Source organism: Fulmarus glacialis, unplaced genomic scaffold, assembly GCF_000690835.1.
Source record: "Fulmarus glacialis isolate BGI_N327 unplaced genomic scaffold, ASM69083v1 scaffold38094, whole genome shotgun sequence".
Lineage (NCBI taxonomy): Eukaryota > Metazoa > Chordata > Aves > Procellariiformes > Procellariidae > Fulmarus > Fulmarus glacialis.
Window position 1 is genome coordinate 1 of NW_009206820.1, and position 23,391 is coordinate 23,391.

The following is a 23,391-nucleotide window of genomic DNA, read 5'->3' on the forward strand; positions in this document are numbered from 1 at the left end:
GGCCGGGGCGGGACATCGCGGCAGAGGGACGGAGCTTTCCACACCGCCCCCGCTGCCACGTGGATGCCACGCCGCAGCACACTCGCCTTCGCGGTACGTGGGGGCACCGGCTGTGCACACCCTCTGCAAGCCAAAAGAAAAAATCTAAAACCTATGCATTTTAATTTTCTGCTGCAAAGCTACAACTCACTGAATTTGCGAAGTGAAAAGCCAGCAGACTTTATGGTTGGGGGGTTGTTTTTTTGCTTGCAGCACAGGGACCAGTGTGGCAGTCTGTAGTAGCAGCAGTAATCAGTACAACTCCTGTGAAAAGGGGTAGTAGCACACCTTAGCTGCCTGGTGCTTCATGAAGGTGCCCTTGGGAGTCTCTGTCCACATTTTGCCTGAAATTCTGGTAAGTTTTCTTGGGGAATTAATGTTATTCTCAACCATTAATTAAAGCTGAAAGGTTGCATTTGAGAAAAATTCCAGCTTCTCTAGGGTAAGGCCACAAACTCTTAATGCAGCTTGATTTAATTCTGTAGTATTGGCAGTCCACTTAAACAGGATAGAGAAAATAAACCTGCGGGAGCCCTGCTGACAGCCTCAGTTCACCCACCTCCCCTGGCCCCTCCCGCAGCCTGCGTGTCCCTGCAGCACCCTGCGGTGCCAGCTCTCTGCCCGGGGAGCTGCTGGACATGATTCTGCCAAGAGGCTGCAGCTTTGCACAGTCTTGCTAAAAATTTCATTCACTGCCTACAAGTACTGAGGAATAACAGCACACACATGTAAGCGTGAATGGGATCCTTCTGCTTCATCGCAGTTTCACACCCTCAGTTCAGTGCCTGCTCAGAAGGATGCAGGGTTTTTTGAGAACAGAGGGAGCGACGCTCCTCCTATGGCCCTGGCTGTGCAGAAAAACAGGAGAGGTTCAGGGAGGAGAGAAGGTGGGCAGACCTGAATGGGCTTCACACAGCAAATCACCTATAATCTGTTCAGGCCAAAAAGTTGAGGGAAAGAATCTGATTTAGCAGTCTCCGAGCACTCGTCCATGCAGCAGTGGAGACGGGGTACCATCCACAGCACTGCACATTCGGTGTGTGCGGGGGGGAAGATGTGGTGCATGGAGCACATCTTGCAAGTGGTTTTCTCATTGCAAGGGCTGCTCGGCATGACAGGTCCTTTTACCCAGGCAGTGAGAGGTACCAACACCCTCCCAGAGAAGTGCTTTTCTGCCCTGCCATGGGTGAGCTCAGCCTCTGCCCCTGGAATGTTTGTGTGCCTGGCCACAGAAACACTTCTGAACACTGAAGGAAGCCCGTGTATCTAAGATTATTCACGTAAGCTATGTGTGACACTTACAGGGGTAAGAAGACAAGTCACCCCTCAGGGCTGGCAGTTGGGTCACCAGGTTTCTCATTTTACCAGTGCGAGGTAAGATGGTGATTACGGGACTTTTTCCAAATGAAAAGAATGAACTTACAAGAAAACTCAAAATATAACCAAGCTACCAGCCTCATTATATTACTTTCCTGGCACAGGAGTTAGCCAGAGAAGAGCAAGGACCCAACACTCGTATCAACTATGTCCAGACTAAGGACCAGGCCTGACGGTTACACACCCATGAGCTGTCCCCATGAAGTGTTCAGGTCCCCAGCAGTGGGAGGCACATGAGAGACGCCCCTGAACTTAAACCTGAAAACAGCCTGACTCACCACCAGAAGCACTGGCCCTGAATCCAACCTGAAGTTCAAGCGAAATCCTCCCTTTTAAAATTCAGATGAGAAGTCCTGGTTTGGCCCACCTGAACTACAGCTGTGTCTGTCAGCAGTCATTCTACTCTCAGAAGTGAAATTATACCTGTGGGGAAGAGAGTGAGATTCAAATCAGTCCCTCAGACCAGTAATTAAGAAACAGGCAATATCCTTATTTACACTTTGTAAGTGTTGGCTGTCTCCACGCTTCCTGATGGATGCTATCCCCACTTCCTTTGTTACACTTGCCAAACACTCCAGCTCTCGGTGACAGCAGCTATAGCTAAAAAAAGACTTGCAGTGCCAAATTTCACCATTTTTCATCTTCATGACACTACGGTGGAGTGAAGAGGCCCTGCTGGGGCTTTTTTGTTAGGAGATTCTGCTACTTCAAAGTGCCTTTGCTAGAGAACAATTTCATTTTGTTTAAACTATACAAGTATAATAAATTATACCTGTCTAAATAAAGCATAAAAAAGCAACAGTAAGAGCTCCATTTTTAACAGTTTAAAAGGGCTAGTATCAGACGGTTTATTCTTGAACAGAAAGGGGAGTAAATCATACTGAAGATGACAGTGTATCATTAGACATTGTAGCCATTACAAAAAACTCTCCCACCTTAAATCATAGAGGCCAAGTGTTTCTATTCTTTCCTCAGGACTAAGCAAAGACTGAAGGCATAAGGATGCCTCTGTAGCAGTCCTGCAAATAAGCACTTCAGTCCTTACATCCTACCCCACATTAGTTACAGACATTGCATGTGTAATTGAATGCAAATAAAACAGCACATCAACCATTCCGTTTTCTTGAGGAAAACAGATTTTGTTGGTACGCATCTAGTTATTTCCTCCCAGTTACTTCTGACTGTTGAACGTGAATGAAATCAGGGATGGAATAATAAAAACAACAAACGATTTCTGGAAGCTTGCGATAGTAGGATTGAACTTTGGCAAATTATAAAGAAAAAACCAAAAGCAAACCCCCACATGCAATGACTAAAACTCTACTGAGAAAAGTGACAAAAAGAACAACTTTATTGACCAGCTGGAATGAAACCAGACAAAGCAACTGAGAGGACTAAGAGATGCACGCAGTCAGTATTTGCATGTCTGACATACAAAGGCTTCCATCTCACTGTCCTTACCCAAGCAATATTCCCACTGACATCTGGAAACACTGAACCCGGGTAAGTTCTGGCAGGCTGAGACTCAGATTTATTTTCACATTTTTAAAAAATACAGATTTTTATTTATTCATTGTGAATAGATTAAAAATACAGCATATAGCAATATCATTCCAAAAGTCTGTCAAATATATAGTTTTTCTCTTCAAAAGAATGTCATAGAACAAGTTGTGCATATTTCTGTAAACAATTTCCATTTTCAAATTGTTGACAGTCCTATTTACTGTATAGCTAAATAATATGATACCACTTTAGGACAGAAACTAAGTAAGTAGTATTTGCAAAGAATTAATCATAATAATTTTTTCACTAAGCTGTGTGCACATTTACATACCAGATCTACAGAGAACCGTCAGCAACTTTAGCAACTACTGAATTTAGCAAATTAATCTACACCAAAAAGTGTAGTCGATAATTACACTCTATATTCTTTATGCACACATTTTGGATGGGTACATTCAATCTCTTCTCCTCCCTACATGGTTGGTGGTGGTGTTACACATGCTTCCTTCCAAGGAAAATCTCAAAGACTTGGCATCAACACCTTATGAGGAAAACAAATCCTTTTGTCTGAATTTGTTGTAGTGCCTACACTGTATCGGTTCTGCACAAAACACTGACTATTCAGCAGTCTTCAGAGGTGAATGGCAGATTCACCTTTCATTAAAAGCTGGTATTTCAATGCTATGAACTGAAAGAGCAAAAAGGCCACATCCAAAAGAGACTTTAGGCACCTAAAGAAGAACTTTGGATAGGCACTTAAAACATCCATCTGACTTGCGATCCTACAAACTCTGGTTCTATTTCAGTATATTAGGTCCAAAAAATATTAGGTCCAAAAATTTGGTTATTTTAGTACTTAACTTGATATCTACCTAAGCCCAACTGAAATCTAGAAATCAGATATTCCTCCATTAATGGGTGAAGAGCTTCACCTTCACTCTCAAAACAAAACAAAAAACAAAATAAAAGGGCCATGAGCACTACTTTCCCACCCCCCCCTGCATTACACAGCAAGAAGTGGCCATGTGTTGCAAGGCTACTCACGGCTACAACTCCCTGGTGGCTACAGCACCCACCCAGAAGTACGACATCCAAGGATAACTTTTCCTTCTCTCCTAGAAAGGAGTCAGATCTTCCCATCTCATTTCCTTAACCACCAGGGTATCACCTCTTTCAGACAGCGGCAGTTGTTACTAACATCATGCTTGGATACTGTTTGAACAATAATTCAAGATCCACTTGGCAGAAAAAGAGTAAATGGAGAGCACAACTTTGGAGCCCAGTGATAGGCACTCACACAGGAAAGGAAGAACTGATTTCTATTCCTTTAAAGGTTTTTACGTTTTACAAGAAATTAATATTACTTGGCTATGCATGCAAGAAGTCCCAATGAAATCAGCTGCATCATCTAGCAGCCTGCTTAGTTTAAAGCATGCTTTTAAAAGCTTGGCTGAAGTGAGGCTGGTAAGCATTATTGGTGGTCATTCAGCACTTCACAGGGGCTGCCCCTTATTCATATCAATTTACACCCTCAGGAGACTGTAAGGCCAAGAAGACAAAAGTTTCCATCTTAATCTCCTGCAAAACGACTGTTAACCATGACCAAGGAATAGGAACAGCTTTTGCACTATCTGTATTAGATGGCACAGCAGCTTCAGAATATATTACTGGATTTGGAAGAAACTTATCTCTATGCAATGATAATTCAACCACCACCATGTATTTGTCCTCCCACTACGTTTAAGATTATGCAAACAGGACACAGAAATTCAAGTGTTTGGGGATAATATTGTTTTCTCTTTTTAACCAGCAATTTTCTCTAACTGGCATTTGAAACCATTCGCAGATAAAACACTATTTTAAAAGCTATTTAAACCAGGTAAGTTGTTTTCTATACATAGAAGTAGGTGAATCAACATCCTCTAACCTTCTCAAACATCCCTCTGGAAATGGTGGAAAGTGTATTCTCATTTTAAGTGAGATGATCTAGCTTCACTGAGAACTGAGATGTCACTGTAAAAATAACTTCAAATTACCCATATATTACAGATCTTGCTACTGTACATCATTGGACAAATATCATATAACGTCAGTAAAATTTTACACAACTAGGTTATTATATGGTGCAAAATGTGAAAATGAAAGAGGTAGCTGGATGCCTCACATCAGTGAGTTTTCTGATGGTAAAATATGCAATGTTGGTAATGAATATTCCACCCTGAATATCCTCACTGCCAATCTGAAGCATCTTCCCCGCCCCTCCCCAAACTGTAAGGATTCTATCTGGAATTCGTTTGAGAAGAATATCAGAAGTGCCCAATGACACCAGCGTAACAGAATGGGACTACTTAATAAAATGAGTAGCTGCACGCTTAAATTGAAAATTTACATTCACATGCAAATTTGGTAAGATACACCGAAAATGATGAAGAAATGCTGAGAATTTAGGAAAATGTTTTTCTGTATGTGGGGAGAAGAAGAAAAAAGTAAACACACTGATCATTTGCTCTGTAAAAAACAGGACATGTGAAACCTTAACAAATATCAACTTCATTTTTCGTCAAAAATACTAGGCCCCTCAGTTCTAACAGTTAAAAAAATACAAAAGGTCAAGTGTGTTTGTATTACAGCTTTAAAACACTAGTAGTATGCTATGGCACACTACATACCACTTACATTTGGATTTCTCCCCTCAAAAAGAAATTAGAAAACTGAAATACAAAAAAAGAAACTGGTAACACCACATAAAAATATATCTTTTTAGCTGCAAATGCAGCAAGTCTATAAAAAAATTTATATACAAGAACTGCTTAATTGCAGTGTTATTCTTCCATCATCGCCCAAGCCTCTTCCGCTTTTTGGTAGTACTGATTTGCCAGTCTGCCTTTCATGGCTTCCATTGCTGCTTCTGCTGCTTCTGTGTACAGCTCACCTAGAGGAGGAAATAGTACAAGTTATGTTGACAGGGTAAAGAAAAAACATCTCTTTATCCTGAAGCAATTATAGGACAAAAAGAGAAACTGAGGTCTAACTACAGGGCTGGAAGTATGAGTGTATTTTAATAGCGTCAGCAGAGTTACATCAGCTGGGAATCTGGCTTTTGCTCTTCAAGTTGAAAGTTGTATGACTGGCTGCTGATGGCTCTTCAACGTATTTGGAAGGATTGGAAATATGACCGGCCTGTAGGATCCCCCAAGACGACTAAGACGCTTGACATGTAGATTACACAACAACTAAGACAATGTTGTGTAGGGCCTAGGAGTCATGGGTGTAACTCAAAGTACAAGCAGCAACCTGCAGTTCAGGGGCCTCACAGGGAGTGAAGGTTGCTTGCTAGTAACTCAGCGTGTCACAGGATTGGACCTGGCACTGCCCACTACCCCTGTCATTGGCAAGATCTCTTACTTCACTGTTTCCAGCCTTGTATCACCCAGCATCATTACAGCTTCATCCACAAATCTGAGGGTACTGACCCTCTGTATGTTTTATAACAGCTGAAGCAGGAAATGTATTTTTGGGGTACATGCTGGGGGAAAAGGGAAGGAAAAGCAGGGTTACTGATTAGAGAAACAAAATGAGGCCTCACCTGATCTCTGTGGATCCTTATTCAGGTGGAACCCTCCCATCATTAACATCTCTGCTTCCCTGGCCAGGAGCAGATACCGGGGCTCATCGTGAGTGCCATCATATTCACCTCCCTCATCATAGTCGGTCATGTTCAGTGCAGCATTGTACCAGTACAGCGCCTCCTTCCAGTCCTGTACTCTGAAGTTAAAAATAATTTTTGAAGATGGTTACCTTAGGAAACAAATGTACTTTGCATTGGAGATTCAGAATTCAATTTTGCACTAGCTTCTCAGAGCCTTGATGCTCTCCAAGAAAGCAAATGTTCTCATGGAGGCTCACTAACTCTGCACTGCAGCATCAGGTCACTATACCAAAATGAGGCTGGTGTCACTTTATGCAGCAATTACAGAGGAGAAAGTATCAGACTGAAGTGTCTTGCTGAACTCCAGAGACTGATTTCATTACTAGTTGTATGGTTTTGGTCTGGCATTTATATTTTTGAAGATAACTGATTTGGAAACAACCTGAAGTTGCAAAGAGTCTTGTTTCATAAATATTTTAAACCCAGCAATTTTCATATTGAGAATGCTCAGTGCACTTCAATGAGAAGTTTAATGTTGTTTTAAATTTCACCATTGCCAAGAGTTTCACTTTTGTGCAAAACAGAAAACTCATGTAAATAACAAAGACATGCTACAATACAAAAGCAAAAAAATCACTATCATCATTGTTATATTTGGTATTTAAGGAAATTAGTATTTGTCCACTTTAAAAAACTCATCTAAAATGCTAAAAAAAAAAATCAAACCAATATACTGTGTAGCCTTTTGGCAAATCACAATCTAGTTCCTAGTCACAATGCTGCTCCTATCCCTCCTATCAAGACAGGAGTGCTCGCCAAATTAAGAGACACTTACTGAGGTAAAAGCATTTTTAAACTTCTTAAAACTTAAAATCATCCTTAATTAAAGGTAACATCCTCAGCATTAAGACATTTCATATGTTCCTGTGAAATTTCCATTCCTTCTTTTACTATGAGGAGCAGTGAAAGACTATAACTGTGACGAATGCTTCATTCATCTGACTGCATCTCATCTATAGTCACTTTATGACTTCACGTATTTCTCCTGTTCTACAGCTTCTTTCAGTTTTATTAGAAAAACCACCCCACTTTTTAAAAAAAATGTGCTTTTAAAAAATCACTAACGAGGAGACATGGCAGTTGTAAGTACTTTTCACTTATTTTTAGGGTACTACATCTCCAGAAGAACTCTTGTGCTCCATTTTTTCCTACTGATCCCAGGATCTTCAAGTATGCAACTCCCAGTGAAGTCAAGGGGAGTTTTATCACCAACTTCAGAGCAAAAAAACCTTGGCTATCATAGGGCAACCTCAGTATGAGGGCTAAACTCAAACATGCCCTGGATCCAACACACATGCAGATGTCCAACAGCAAAAATTATCTCTGATTTTCTTTCTGTGTTGATATATCTGTGTTGGCCTAAAACCTTATCTTATTCACACCTGCATAAGTTTGAAGTAACACCAGAACACTGCTTCATAGCACTACTTATGACATAACAGCTCTTTATGTGAATGAAAGACATACAGCAAGTGCTTCTCCCCCTGCCCCCCAGCTCAGTGGAGTACCACCAAGTTAAGTTACTCAGTCATGCACAATACCTGTCTGAACCAAGATTTACACCTGTATCATATGCTCTTGCTACCAGAATCATGGAAGGCCGGTCCCCAGCTTCTGCTGCTCTCAGCAAGTAATCAAATCCTTTATTTCTGTTCTCCTTTGTGTCCTAGTAAAACAAAAAAAACCTTTAAAATGCATGTTTCCATCCCTTCCTTCCTCTACCACTAAATGCAGTTTCTCCAAGTCAGTAATGGTTGCAAGTGTTTAGTATATCTCCCAGCCACAAGAAACTAAGAAGCTGAATTGTAAAGATCACTTCAAAAACTTCCCAAAGGTATGCAGAAATTTGCTGGCAAAACCAGGAACAGGCAGCATTTTTTGCTTTCTCCAAGTCCTTAATTACGAAGTAATCTATTGTCTCTGAAGAGGCTACAGAACACCTAACTATGGTTATTGTTTGTCTCCATTTCCTGCTATTCTTATGTTATTTTTACAATGGACCACAATTCTGCATTTTGGCACTGTTTTTGATCTTTCTGTTTACCTCCAGAGTGACCTCAGAAAGAATGTGGTGTGGCAGCTGAGAGCACATGAGTCCTAACCCAACGATGGCTTCCAGCTCCCCACAGTCTGCAGCATGCTCCAGGTGAAACAGGGCTGACTCCTGATCCCATTCCTTGTCTTTCTCACAGAAACGCCCAGCTTCATGATAGCGAACCATGGCCAAATGAACCTAGAACACAATTGTACAGGAAAGAGACACAACTATTAAGTATAGATCTGATTCTTCAAAAGCCTTGTGCCCATACTTTACTTAGGCACAAAAATACATCTCTGAGGTGACTACTTACTTAAAGCTAATCGTGTACCTCTGTGCCTAAGCAGAGGACTAGTTTGGTAACACACAGACTTGGAGCCTGACTTGTGCCTGAACAAATTAAACAGGCAAAAAGCGATGATTATACGCAGTGCAGCTGCCTCTCCAGTTCTGTAAGCTTAGACACATACAGCTTTATAAACTCGACTACTAGAGATAAAAGACCTAATTCAGCAAGACAGCAGCTGCCACAGCATCTTTCCACAGCAGTGTGTCCTAAGCAGTATCCCAGCAGGTTGCCACACCAGAACACCAGGTCTTAGGGGCATGTCCCAGCATATCTGCCAGGGCCTTGGAGACTTTTAGGAGGCAGTCGTAGTTAAAGGCACCCAGCCTGCAACTGCCTAACACGCCAGCCAGCAGCGCCAACAGCAGTGACCATGGGTCACAGACTTCTGTGTACAGCAAGGGCCCTCAAAGGAAAGGAATTAACCTGAAGCATAGAAAATCAAGAAGGTTATCCAGGGTAAAATCCTCATACCACTGAAGCCTTTATTGTCACTGGGGGGCCGGATTTAATTCCAAACACGTAATGGGGTTTTAAGGGGTTTTTTTCCTCCCTTCCCCAAGGGAAAGGCAGGTTTCTTCTCAAATCAAAAGGTTTGAGAACATCTGAGGCTCTCAGGATGTTCAGAAAGGTCTACACCATGTGTTTTGAGTGTGGGCTTAAGCCCATACATAAACCCAAACTTAATTCACACTTGCATTGTCTGGGATAGTCTGGAGTAAAAAGAGTTGGTCCATGCTACCATTTTTCAAGAGCCCAACCTTGCCTATTTGCAAGGCACGTGGGTCAGGCACACCATATCTATCCCACTGTATCTTTTCTGTGTGATGCCTCTGGAAAGGCAGACGAACCAACAGCAGGGTCCTTCCCAAAGGAGCCCAGATGTTGCAAGTCCAAAAGCAGATGGAATTCACGGGTTCCTGAGCCTAGGTGTCCCTTACAAAATATGATTAGGTGACAGAAAGCTATAGACATGTTATTTATTTTCACCTGCACAAATAACTTATGCAGGGCAACACCTCTATGTAAGTAAAAAATACGTTTCTTTCCAGTTGGAAAGAACAGGATTACTAGACCCATCCTACCTTCCCAAGGACTGACTTCCCAATTTTCTTTTCAAGTTCTAGTGCACTGAGCCTCTGAATTTCTTGGGCAACACAGGACGGTCTGTGGATGTGGACTCTGGAAGAGTTGTAGAGATTCCATTTCTCCACACTGATCTGAAACAGGGAATATACTAATTATTTCTATCCAAAATTAAAATTTCCATACTATTCATATGGATTACCATCTAGAAATCAAAGCCTCCATTAATATTATTACTTATTAGTAAATACTGTAATTTAAAACATGGCTTTCAAAAGTCATGTTAGTAGCTGAATAAATTAGTAGATGTTATTATTCTTCATTAAAGAAACAGAGTAAAGCCCTCTATTTCTAATCCCAACATATATTTCCTGAAACAGCAATATATAATCATTACAAGGAAATTCTGAAAAGCATATCTAACTAAATTATTAATTGTTGTCAAAGCTCTGTTTTTTCTTCCTTGCAGAATAGAGTTATTTGTTTAAGTTTATAGCCACAGAAGCTAATTATCACAGAAGCTGTATTTTGTGAAAACATACAAGAAAGTCTGGTCTTCCCTAGCTGAGTTAGATACACAGTGGAGAGAGCTACTGTCACGTATTTCAAATGCTGCATGTTTTAAAAAAATCACCCAACCACGTATGGGACACAATTCCAGAAATAAAGTCAAGAAAGGAAATATAATCTAGTTAGGCAGAAAAAAAATCCATAGAACTATAATTTTTTTTTTTAAGTGAGAAACCCATGCATAATCATTAATTTATGTCAGGGATCAGTTACAGAGGTGACTGTTTGTTTGTAACAGTACTTCTTTACTGGAAAATAAAGACAAAACAAAACCAGAAACAACACAGAGTGGTAATTATTAATATTAATAAACATATTCTGTAGCTTAAAAGGAAGGAAAACTGACATATGATTTAGTGATGTGAAGTTAGATGGCAGATGAGTGGAACAAAGGACAAGCAGAGTGGCAAACTCATCATCTATGAACATTTCTACTTTATTTACCCTTGCAGAGCTTCCCAAACTGTCTTCATCAGATTCATGTCTTCGGTTGTTGTTTGAATGGCCCTACGTTAATGTAAAGATTTGCATCATTTAATTTGCAGCAACTGATGTGTGCCAGTTATCCCTCTAGACTATTCCTATCCAGCAAAATTAATAGTGACAATGACCAAAATAGTTTCCACTGGATCCTTTTCTCTCAGTGATATTGCAATATAGAAAGAAACATATGAAATGGTAAAGAATATGGCACACCCAGGCTTCAATCCTATAAACTGGATATCCCATGACAAATACCTTGCTGCTTCAGAGGTGACAAAAAGGCGTGGTATCTTTGGAAGCAGTATTCTCTTTCCTATCTTCTAATTAAATATCTAGTTAAGACCTTCAGGTCAAAGAGCATTTATTTAAAAGTTTGTATTTTAAAGGAGTAACCAACTAACCCACAGGAATTCTAAAGTTGCATATTATTAACTGACAACAACATAAAGTCCTATGATATCTCAAGCCATATAAAGTCATAGAAAGAAGAGAGGGTAAAAGAGTCTGAAATTAGATCATATTAATGGATTCCATATGACAAGAAGCTGGCTACATTTCTCAAATGCAATATAGAATACTTAAAAAAACCCCACAACAATATGCAATCAAATATAATGTTTGAAATTAAGCTCCTCGTTACAAATAGTCTTTTTACTGGAAAACTGTCATTAACATCCCCAAGATGAATAAGTAATTTTGCAACATGCGGGAATTTCTTTCCAACTGTTTTGTCTGTTTACAAGTCTAGATCAAGAGGGATAAAAAAGTAAGATTCTTCTATGGAAACAGTTCAAGTATGAACAGACCCAACTCTGCTAAACCCAGTGTCAGATTCTTACCCTCTCTCTATGATCCAGATCTTCTAGCTCACTTCTCTTTTCACTGGGATATCCACTGTCTCCACCATTTTCAAAATCCTACAGAAGGTAAGAACAAAACATCGCAGCATTAACACTACCCTTTGTAAGGATCTCACCTGGACATTTCCCACAGAGAAAACCTTTTCCTGGTTCAATGAGATATGTTGGATGGATATACTGGATGAAAATGATTGTATGTTGTGCTACCTCTGACAGACAGAACAGGACTTAATGACCCAGAACGTACTGTCCAAGCTTGCATTCTCTTTTAGATACATACAAAAAAAATCAAGGACTCACATACTTTATCAAACCAAGAGACCGCTTAATATAGTTTTCAGTCTTCAGTGGTACCAGTTAAAAGATAAAACAGTAACTGACAGCCCCTGGTACTAAGGCCCTAAAGTTGGAAAATTCCCATTGCAAACTTATTGCAGTCTCCTCAGGTGAGGTTCTCCAATATCCCACCAGTATTTGCAGAGACCTAATCAATGGGGATTTTGTTTAGCTTTCATACCACAGCAGCTGGCACAAAGTGCCAAAGACACAACATGCAGGCAGAGAAACAGACACACACTTTAATAATCTGTTAAAATACATCAGATGCAAGTAAATTTCTGGAGGGAAAAAAAATAATGAATACTGTTTTAAAATAAAATGTTCTTCCTTTATTAGAAACAGCAAAGGCATGTAGGTAACATGACCTGCAGCAAAGAAAGCAGGCAGAGCACCTGTATGTGCTTCTACTGAACAAAGCCTTCAGGCATTCATCTCAGAACTGCAATCTCATTTTCTGTTGGAAAGACACTCACCCTTTGGTTATCAAGCTGATCATAGTCTTTGTGAACCAAGTTATCTACTTCATTGAACACAGGCCAATCTATGAAGAAAAATATTTGCTTCTTATTATAAGGATAACATGCTTGAGGAGAAAGCTTTAGATACCATCATTTTACCACAGTTTTTTCACAGAAGCATCTGTGCATTAATTATCTACATAGAAGTACTTTTAGTTTTATTTCTGCTCAAAGAAAATGCTAAAGACAAGTATTCTGGACTAAATACAACATGCTGTTGTGTTTAAAACTAACAAAATAAAACATGTCACTGCCAAATGTCAGGAACCCCCAAAGAAGTTATGTATGAGGCTCACTCACTAAGCACGTCCATCTTTTGGCTGTGAGGGGTTGCTGAGGAAGGAGAGCAGGGTAGCGAGTCAAATGCTACATCACTCATGCTGTCATCTCCGGAGTTTTCAGACAGGCGGAAGAGCAGAGGAGGCCGACTACCAGAGACTGTTCTCACCCGGCTGCTGCCACATTTTTCCTCTGTGCCACGGAGAATTGTTTGAGCAGATTCCTTGGCAAATTAACAATAAAGTCCCATGAATAATGCTTCTCTGTATTCTAAGCATGCTACATAAGCCAACATGAATGTTTATGAACGTTTACGAATGTCCTCTACAAAAAGGTGGGTATAAATACGGACATGTATACATAACTATTTGCTTTGAAAAGTTCAACACCCCAAGAAAATACCAAGTCCTGGCATTGTTACAATCAGAGAGAGTTCTGTTTAGGACTGAATTTCATTTAAAGCATTTAATCAAGTCCCATTCCCACTAATATCAGTTGAAACTGAGATCAGTTAAAGACATGCAGTTCTCTTCTTTTTTTCTCTCCAAATTAGCTTTGTGAGATACAAAACTTACTAATGATTTCAGCATTCAAAGATATACTTGGTCCTAAATATGTATGTGTTACAAGGTTCCCTATTAATTAAAGCTACAGCATTAATTCAGAGACAAGTATGGATAAGTCAGCTTTAAACTGCTGTGTTTTAAGCTGCAACATTAGTGATTAAGGTGTTTTTATTTGCCATGTAAATAGCGTATTTCAGTTTTATTTACAGGGCTTTTAAAGTTAGAATAAACCGGCTATACTACTTAGTTACACTTTTTTCATCAAGCACTTACAAGCAATTTTTTATTACAATCCAAGGCATCTTTCTCTTTGGATGAAAGATCAAATGGTGCAAGCCCCATGCTTTTGCAAATCTTGTTGCAGAAATGAGAATGAAAGAACAAGGCCATACCACGAACACCTATGGCATTAAAAAAAGTGAAGAAAGGGTTTACTCAAAGTTTATCTGACGGTTTACTTATTAAAAGCTAGAAGTCCTAAAGCATTTTCTAAAAAGTCAAAAGAGAAAGAAAGAGAGAAAGTGCTTTGTAGTACACACAGCTCAACCCACTTCCATTTTATTTTAACACCTGTAAGGGCTTTTCACTTTTTCTGCAAGAAAGAGTGAAAGGAAGTCTGAAAAATCTTCAAAAGCTATGTATGCACAGGATATAACAATAAATTAATTTGGCTGCATCATTGAGAAACATGCCTAAATTTGATCCTGCTTACAAAACTTGCTGCGTCCTATGAACAACTTCATGTATGGACACTTGACACTTTAAAAATATGCAAGGCTTATCTCTCCACATTCAGCCATTCCTGCAAGGTGGCAAGGAAATTAAAGGCCATGATTATTGCTCTCACATTGTAGGAAGCCACTTAATTTCATTACTTGTTTGGTTTAAGAGTAGGCCAGGAGACATGAGCCAAGATCAGCTCTCATTTTAAATCTGCCCTTGCATGACAGCTGCCCTGTTCAGGGACTCCTTACAACAGAACTTCTCTAGCTGTTTGCAAGACCCTCAGAAATGTGCCTGCTCACTCAGCCATGTAGCGGCTACTCAGCAGACAGCAGGGAAGAGAAAATAAGCATCCATTAGCATGTGAAACAGGATCATCGATGTTACCTAGATTGCCATCTCCAAAATCTGTACCGTTCTCTGTATGGATCTGAGGGTCCGTGTAAAGATCTCCAACTCCCTGGATATCAACAATAATAAGTTGGTGTCCTGAGCGCTCAAAGGTGAAGTGACTAAAGGCCTGGGAAGAACCATAGAAGATGTCTGAGAAAACTCACCCTTGATCTACTGAAAACAGCAACACATATTCACCTCTCACAAATGGGCAAAGAAGTCTGATAACCCTATTGGTGAAATGTAACTGGTATAAACATCATGATGAAAGCAATGAGAGACTAAAAGCATGTAGTAGATTGCTTCTCCAACCTGCCCCCACTCAGAGATGGGCTAAAAGAGGTAGGGTGAAAAGCAGCAGTAGGAACATGCAGGGAAGAGGAGATTGCTTTATTTCTCCTTCCTGTATTGGAGGTTCTGTTTTCCACAACAGTCTTCACCTTAGTAAGTGGGGAGCTGCCTGGCAGGCGGAACAACAGTGGGCTCTGAAGCCAGTGCAGAATAACTTCTGCATAAATATCCTGGCTGTGCCTGTGGGTCTCCAAGCTCTGCAGCCCTAGGACACTGCTTCCTTCTGCCAACAGGCAAAGCTCTGCCACATTTTGCAAAAAAAAAAAAAAAAAAAAAGTGAGCATCCCCACAAATTCTCCTTCCCCTACTATGCCCTTTGGGAGGTCTCCCTGAATGGCTGATCTGGCTCTACATTTGTGTATCAGATAATGAAATGTACATTTGTACTCTTTAAATGCAGCATTTCAAGAATTAGGTATAAAAAGCCCTTCTCTTTGGCATAAAGCTGAGACATTAGGAATCTTCTGCGAAGGCCTCCAAAAAAGCACTGCCAGGCCTGGGGGAGGTGACTGGTGGTGATAGACAAACATTTTAACTGCAGCAAATCTCACAGAACATTTTGTTCCCAACCTGTGAAAGCATAGCACTGATTCAGTGGACAAATGACAACCCAGAACATAAACCCTCTGCTTGCATTAAGCATGATGACGAATACCTTAAAAACTGGGGAAAAAAATGAAAAGAACAAAACCCTCAAGCCCCAGTAAAACAATCCTTTGCTATACTGACCACTTTGCATTTTTCGCCAGTATTTTGAAGTTCTTTTATGAGACCCAAGAATCACTTGAAATCTGTACTTGCATTTCTATACGCAATCTCAGATTCACCTATTCAGAGGCTGTAGCTGAAAAAACCAGATTCTTATATGCAAATAGACTAGATGTTTAGTTACATGAGCTGGGTATCTGACACCTCCTTTTGTGTACTACATGAGGCACCAGAAGACTGTTTAGTGCACAGTACATGAGAGGTCTCTCCTTGCCTTAATTTGAAGAGAGTTTGAAATATGTCGATGCCTGCAATTGTAATTAGAGTCAAAGGCCTTAAGGTTTCCAAAGAGTATTAACCAAGTTCAACTCAACTAAAATCAATAGACACTGAAATGCAATAAAGAAGCACTCAGCGCTTGAAAGAGCAGGCCCCAAATAAGGGGCAGATGTACTGCAAAAAGAGAAATTAATTTGGCATTGTACTGGAAAGCCTGCAGTTTCCTTTCTTGGCAGTAATGGAAGACCTCTGGATAGAGCCAAGAAATTCCCTGCAGCAGACTCTATAGAAAGCTTTAAACAAAGCCTCACTTGCGGAGTAAGACGAATGTTGTCGTCTCGCACAAATCCAGAATTTGAGTTGTATTTGATGTATTTGCCCTCAATGTAATGTTCCAGATGAAAGAGAGGCTTTCCAGGTCTGTTCTTCATTTCAATAATACAGGTCTGTACTATATCCACCTGGGGAGGGAAAGAAAATAAACAATGACTAATAGAATACTGTCTTCAAATCAAAGTGTGTGTGAATCCTCCAGCTGTGAAAACATTCCCAGTGAAAGAAGCTGAACAACCGCGAAGATCTCTCTGTTTAACAAGGGGGTGGGGGAAGAGTCACGTGCTTCTTAGGTTATTGGAGGAATTCCGCATCAAAAGCAGTCCCTTCAAAACAGCTCACTTCTGCAACAAATCCCTCTGAAAAATTCTTCGTAAGTTTCGGCTTTCTATTTTATTTTTGTGGGTATCTTTAAGAGTACACTGCAAAGATTCTATACCCAGAGAGCAAAACATACAGTAACTACTGCACAACTTGAAGAAACACCTCTTCAGAGAAGGACTGAAGACTTCTACCATTCAGATATTTCTGTACCCTGCCTCACCTCCTCCCTCTGTCCCAGACACATTCCTAAAGGAGAAACCATCACAACTCTCACTTCGCTCGCATCTTTTCCCCCACATGGCATTTAAAACTTCTATATTTCTAGATTCCTCTCTGTGCACTTTAGTCTATAGCCTACCTTGCTGTTGTGAGAGATGTAGTTATTAACTAACCCTCATATGGGAGGCAATGCACATAATCCACATATTCAAAAGCACTCATTTTGGCTATGAAATTAAGGCCTCCACACTGAGGCATACTTCTTGACCCAGGCATTTTGTCACGTCACACACAGTCTGTGGTACAGCCAAGAGCAGGAACCAAGATACCACAGTGCATGTATAGCACCCTTCCTACAAGCTGTCTCTTCCACCCATCTGAAGTCATAGTTACACTCAGGCATTCAGTACCAGCTGCAGATTAAAGGGACTTGACAGCTTCATTGATACATACCATGGACACTCTCAACAAAGAGGAGCTATTGGCTGGGAGTGAATGACAGTTGCAGTCCTTCATCCCCACACTTTAGTTTCTTGTCTTTTAACAAGCTGATTGCTGCTGGAGGTGTTTTTGTCCAGGATGCAATGGCCAGCTTTGACCAGCAGCTATCCGACTTACCAGCATGGGAAAGTGCAAAGCTATGTTGGCTGTACAAAATGTTTAATGTGGACCTCAGAACCAGAAATACAGCCAGCAAAGCAGTAGAACCACCTCTTCCTGAATCCTATGTGTTTATGTACATCCCTAGCGCAGAGGATGGGAACTTCTCTTGATACGCTGAGCCCAGTCTGACATTCCATCCACCTGGGAGTTTCATACATCTTAATGCTTTGCACTTAACACAATGTGCTAGTATTGTCACTGAGACACCTAAAGGAAACAAAGCCACAGTATCTTCATTTTTGGGAAAATTCTTGACCGCTCCTCAGAAATCTGTATTTGAATAGCTTTGTAAAGTTATTCAGGTTTCCAGCTCTTCTTAAAAATCAATGCTAGTTTGGTGTTTAGATAGGTTTACAAGATTTAAGCATCTACTTTCCTGGAGCGCTAACAGTTAAGTGCTTGCTGAGACTGCTGCTGCTGGCAATAAATTCTGTGACATCTTTGGTTATCTCAAAAGCAGCTGGGCAAGTATCAAAAAGAGCAATACAAACACTGTTTTATTTTGGTCTTCAGTCAACAGCTGAGAACAGTCAGACACTCACAAACACACAGCCCCTAATTCTGAAAATATAAAGCAATTTCTGTGTTTACTTCATTAAAAATCAGCTACCATTTAATGGAAAACATAGTAGGGCAGAAGAATCTATCTAAGCAATTAAATTTAATAGAATGTGAAAAAGTAATTCCCTCTAAATTCATTTGAAAACTAATCTAATAGGAGAGCAAGACTGCATTTTTGCTTAGCAAGATCTTTGAATGTACCTGTTTTGGTGGCTTGTGCCGGTTGTACTCTTCTCCCCAGAGTTTTGCTTCCATCTGAAGTCGGACATCCTCAAAATACACATCCCTGCCCACACTCTCTATGTATTGCTTGGCAACATAGTTATAGGCACCTTTCCAGTTCTGCGTGTGTAAGAAGTTGGACAACTTTTTCCTTAAAGACAAAACAACCGTTGATGAAGGGAAAACCAAGAATTTTAATTCAATCTTCCCCATTTCTTTGCCTGCACGGACAGAGCCAGGCCCTGAGATCAGCATTACCCTCAGTCATTTACCAGATATTCTAGCTGAAAAGTGAAGCACATATGAAGCACATGTGTGAAGCACAGTCCCATATGAATGGCTGGGACGTGCACAAGTGCCTGTTTGGTTTGACGACAGCTACTTCTACTCCGAACTTCCTCCCATTCTCTTTTCCTTTCCCTCTCCACTCCCCTCAAACCCAGAGTATGAAGGGCTGGTGCCACCTCAACGCCCTGTTCTAATGTCAACAATTATTTTCTGCAGAAATTAAGAGGGAGTGGCTGTTCAAACATGAACTCAGAGGACAAAACCCTCTCCTATGATACGAGCTAACTCCTGCCTTCTCAACACACAGGGGTGACTACTTAGTATCCCCCATGACCCCCAGAAGGAAAACTGCACGTCTGTTCTTCTCATGACATAGCTGGTTTTGCCTGGGGTAGAGTTAATTTTCTTCATAGTAGCTAGTATGGGGCTGTGTTTTGGATTTGTGCTGAAAACAGTGTTGATAATACAGGGATGTTTTAGTTACTGCTGAGCAGTGCTTACACAGAGTCAAGGCCTTTTCTGCGTCTCACCCCCCCCCACCAGCGAGTAGGCTGGGGGTGCACAAGAAGTTGGGAGGACAGCCGGGACAGCTGACCCCAACTGACCAAAGGGATATTCCACACCATGCTCAGGATATAAAGCTAGGGGAAGAAGAAGGAAGGGGGGAGCGTTCAGAGTTATGGTGTTTTGTTTTCCCAAGTAACTGTTACATGTGATGGAGCCCTGCTTTCCTGGAGATGGCTGAACACCTGCCTGCCGATGGGAAGGAGTGAATGAATTCCTTGTTTTGCTTTGCTTGTATGTGCAGCTTTTGCTTTACCTATTAAAATGTCTTTATGTCAACCCACGAGTTGTCTCATTTTTACTCTTTTCTGATTCTTTCCCCCATCCCACCAGGGGGAGTGAGCGAGCAGCTGGGTGGTGTTTATTTGCCTGCTGGCATTAAACCACAACGTATGATAAGAGCAAACTGCTGCCTTCTCAATGCACAGGGGTGAATACATAGTATCCCTCACAACCCCAGAAGGAAAACTGCACATGACAATTTTTCTTATGATGTAGCTTTTAACTTTTGTTGATGTGCAAATATTTAATCCACAGATCTCTCAAGAGTCGGGGAAAAGAGGGGGGGGCGGGGAAGAAAAGACTTTAGGACTTTGACAACAGAGAATCTGCTGGCTGTCAACAAATGGATTAAGCAGGTACCCAGTGGTTGCAGAAGATGCCAACATTCAGGTCAATGGGGAAAAAAATGCCATTGTTATAAAGAATTTCAAAGCAGACAGAGTCTTCTTTCCTAGAGCAACTTCATCCATTTATATGGGACACAAGGGGGAAAGCACTTCTCCCCCCACACACCCTCCAAGAACTTAATTCAACAGAGAAGATGGCAAAAAGGTATAAAAACCCTCTACTGTGGCAGAAGTGGTATTGCTGGAGACCCCAGCAATGCCAAGCCAGTCTGAAGGGGGAGAAGGAATATGAAGAGGAGTATCTAGAGTAAGGCACAGCTGGCTACCGAGCAGTTCTCATATTCTGCTCAGTAACAAACAATGGTTCTCTGAGCCCTTCTTGGTGCCATGGCAAATTGTACATTTTGAGAACCAAGGAGCAGCACTCAAAGTCTCAGCCCTCCCCCTCCTTCCTTTCCTCTCTCCCTCCCAAGACCTTGGTGCAGAGGTAGAAGTACAGGGACGCTCTAAAGGCAAAGCAACTCCATATTGTCTGTCCTCCTGCAGGGACAGGCAGTCGCTACAACATAGTCACTATAACATAATATAACATGGAACGAAGGAACAAGTAAGTGAGGTAAGAATTTCGGCCAGGATTTGAAACCTTTCCAGTTCTCTGAAGAAACAAATTTCTCTGCATAAAACAAGCCAGCTCATGGGCTCTTCCAAAGCCAACACTCTCTGAAGTTCGTTGAGCCAAGTGCAGCTAATGCTGTTGCTGTAATGACTAAAGACTTGCAGAGTTGCAAAAATCTAGAAGAGAAAGCTCCAGATGGGAACGATCAGTGCACCACTGAGAGTTATGGAAAATCCAGGAGTAGGGAGCTGACATACGAGTTATGTTTTCTTTGTACAAAAGGTTAAGGCAAAGCGGCAAAGATAAATTTCTGTTTATGGCACTACTCAGGACATTCTGTAAAGGAGAATTTGGTCATTCAGAAACAAGAGCTAAAAGCAATGTCAGCAACAATGTCAGCAAGCTCATATTTGTTACTTCCTAGGCTTTGTTCATTGCTGTCTCTATCTAGCCTTGCAAGAACAGAGCCACCAGCATGAACTGATACTGAAACAATGCCAAACTGGAGGACTGAGGGGCTACTTTTCCCCCTTTTTCCTCAAGTTCAAAACATCACATTTGATCATTCAGGAGTTTCTCTCTTTCCAGAAATGAAACCAGACGTGAAATGCAACTTCTCTGGATTCTGCAGTTGGAAAGAGGGGGGAGCTGCCTTAAACACACACATGTACATTTTCCAGGAAACATTCATTTTCAGAGCCTGGAAAGGGTGGGGTACTCTTGTACCACAAACTGATTTATAGCTAGATACTGATGCCTGCAACCATATTTGCTAACACTCTCTGAGGAAAGAGAAGTTCCTCCTTTGTCTTCCCCCACACTTTACCCTTCTGGAAAGCTCTGCCTTACTCAGAACAGGATTATTCTGGTACACATGATCCGAAGTAAACTCTGGGAGGATAACCTTCTTTACCAAGGGAGGCTTTCCGAGTTGAGATTGCACCATCCAACTATTCTTTCCCCTTTTCTCTGCCTAACTATAGGCCTCAAGTTGGCCTGCAGGCTGCAAACACCTACGGCCTCATATCAAATTCAAAGATATTTTAGCGCACTAGGAACACAGAAACAAAGTAGCTTCTTCTGTACTTTTGTGAGTATTTTGCTTCCAAGAGATGGTGGAAATAACATAAATTTATGAATTACTAATTGATAGGCTGATTATACTCGCTGGAACTGGATTCGATTGCACGTTATCCATCCCACTGCAGTTCCAGTATAGGCAATGGCTTGACTTTCCAAAGGAAGCTCACTGGATGCCTGCATCACGCTTGCTTGTGCTTCCCTTAAGAGAATGTTCTGCTTTCTGAACCCCAGTCCCTGTGCTGCAGCTGGAGTCACACAAACAGGAATAAACCCCTCAGCTGTGCCTTTTAGAAAGGCACAGCTTACAAAATTTCCACCACACCTAAGTGAAATTCCAGTCACCACAGAAGAAAATACTGCATGGAGGCCAACAAAGATAAAGCCAGATACTTACGTTCTGAAACACTCTCGCATTGCTCCACGGCCAAAAGGCTAGGTAAAGAAAAAGAAAAAACAAAAAACCGAGCATTGCCATTTCCACAAAGTTAGTTTCTAACCAGTAAGAGACACAACCATATCTTCCCCCTTTATATCCTGCAGAAAGCAGTTCTTAAACAGGCTCTATACAATATCTGTCTCCTCAAAAAAAAATGAAAACCCATTGGCAGTGTAAGTAGGAATCTGGGGAAAAGACATTGGGAACAACCCCCCCGCCCCCGCCAACATTCCATGGAGCAGACATGATACGTCTTTTAAAGAAGCTATTTAAATTCTCTCTCCACTTTGGAGTCAGCTCTGTTATGACTGCCTAAAGAAGCTGGCTTCACAGACCTCATGCTCTCCGCATTTAGGGTTGCATACAGGATGTGCCAAACAGAGCACCACCTCCCCAGACACCAGATACTACGTCAGTAGCACAGAGCAAGGCAACTCCAACACACCACAAACCCCAACTGGGAAGCGACAGTAGCTTCTACCCTCACATACTGAAAATTCAGTCTGTTTTCATCCTAAGAGGAGAAATTATTTGGAAGCACATGTAATAGTAGGACTATTGCCAGGCAGGGAGATTAGGCCAGCAGGAAATGGGAGGGCTGAAATGGGAGGGAGACCATTGGGAAAGGAGTAAATGCCTCATGTTGCTGATGGGGAAGGGCTAAGTCCATGTTCTACTCTACTCTGGGGAGAAAAGGCTCTTGGGACACCAAAACATAATGGATGAGATGAGGAAAAAGAGAGGTAGGAGGAAAGAATGACACTGAGACTTCAAAACTTCTATATGAGGAAAACATCTTGCTGCCACTATTCAGTAACAAGAAGGAAATGACAGATCTGGCTGCTAATAAACATGAAGGACAGTGTGATCTTACTTGTGAAGCCATCTTGATGAGGACTTCATCTTCAACCCAATCCCCAGTAACTGCATTGTACCTGCAAAATCAGGAGATGTGCCTCTTAGAAAAATGCAGAGGGAACCCAAATCCTCCCATCCCCAGTGCCTATCCTTCCTTATCTCTAGCTGACTGCTAAAAAGCTGCTGCTGCCAGTCCAACACAAAAACTTCTAGTCTTCCTACCACACTCCTGCCCTCCTTACTTCAGGTGGGAAAGAAGAAATATGTATAGCTCTTTGAAGAGACACTGAATCCTATTGACAATGAACAGATTTCGCTACAGAAGTGTGCTGGTTTTGACTGGGATAGAGTTAATTTTTTCCATAGTAGCTTGTATGGGACTATGTTTTGGATTTGTGCTGAAAACAGTGTTGATAAAACAGGGATGG

At 41.2% G+C, this 23,391-nt stretch overlaps 1 protein-coding gene across 1 annotated transcript in view; it reads right to left on the reverse strand.

The window, feature by feature from the left end:
• Positions 1-5,741: 5,741 nt before the first annotated feature.
• The window catches only part of EEF2K (eukaryotic elongation factor-2 kinase), a 23,131-nt gene continuing 5,481 nt past the window's right edge, over positions 5,742-23,391 (reverse strand). Inside the window, exons 3-17 of the mRNA XM_009575886.1 lie at positions 22,980-23,040; positions 22,064-22,101; positions 18,469-18,640; positions 16,479-16,628; positions 14,824-14,956; positions 13,987-14,114; positions 13,169-13,370; positions 12,824-12,891; positions 11,991-12,068; positions 11,113-11,175; positions 10,098-10,232; positions 8,673-8,861; positions 8,170-8,294; positions 6,506-6,684; positions 5,742-5,851 (exon numbers count right to left, since the gene is read on the reverse strand). Coding sequence (XP_009574181.1) covers positions 5,742-5,851; positions 6,506-6,684; positions 8,170-8,294; positions 8,673-8,861; positions 10,098-10,232; positions 11,113-11,175; positions 11,991-12,068; positions 12,824-12,891; positions 13,169-13,370; positions 13,987-14,114; positions 14,824-14,956; positions 16,479-16,628; positions 18,469-18,640; positions 22,064-22,101; positions 22,980-23,040 — 1,831 coding nt within the window. The remainder of the gene's footprint in view (positions 5,852-6,505; positions 6,685-8,169; positions 8,295-8,672; positions 8,862-10,097; positions 10,233-11,112; positions 11,176-11,990; positions 12,069-12,823; positions 12,892-13,168; positions 13,371-13,986; positions 14,115-14,823; positions 14,957-16,478; positions 16,629-18,468; positions 18,641-22,063; positions 22,102-22,979; positions 23,041-23,391) is intronic.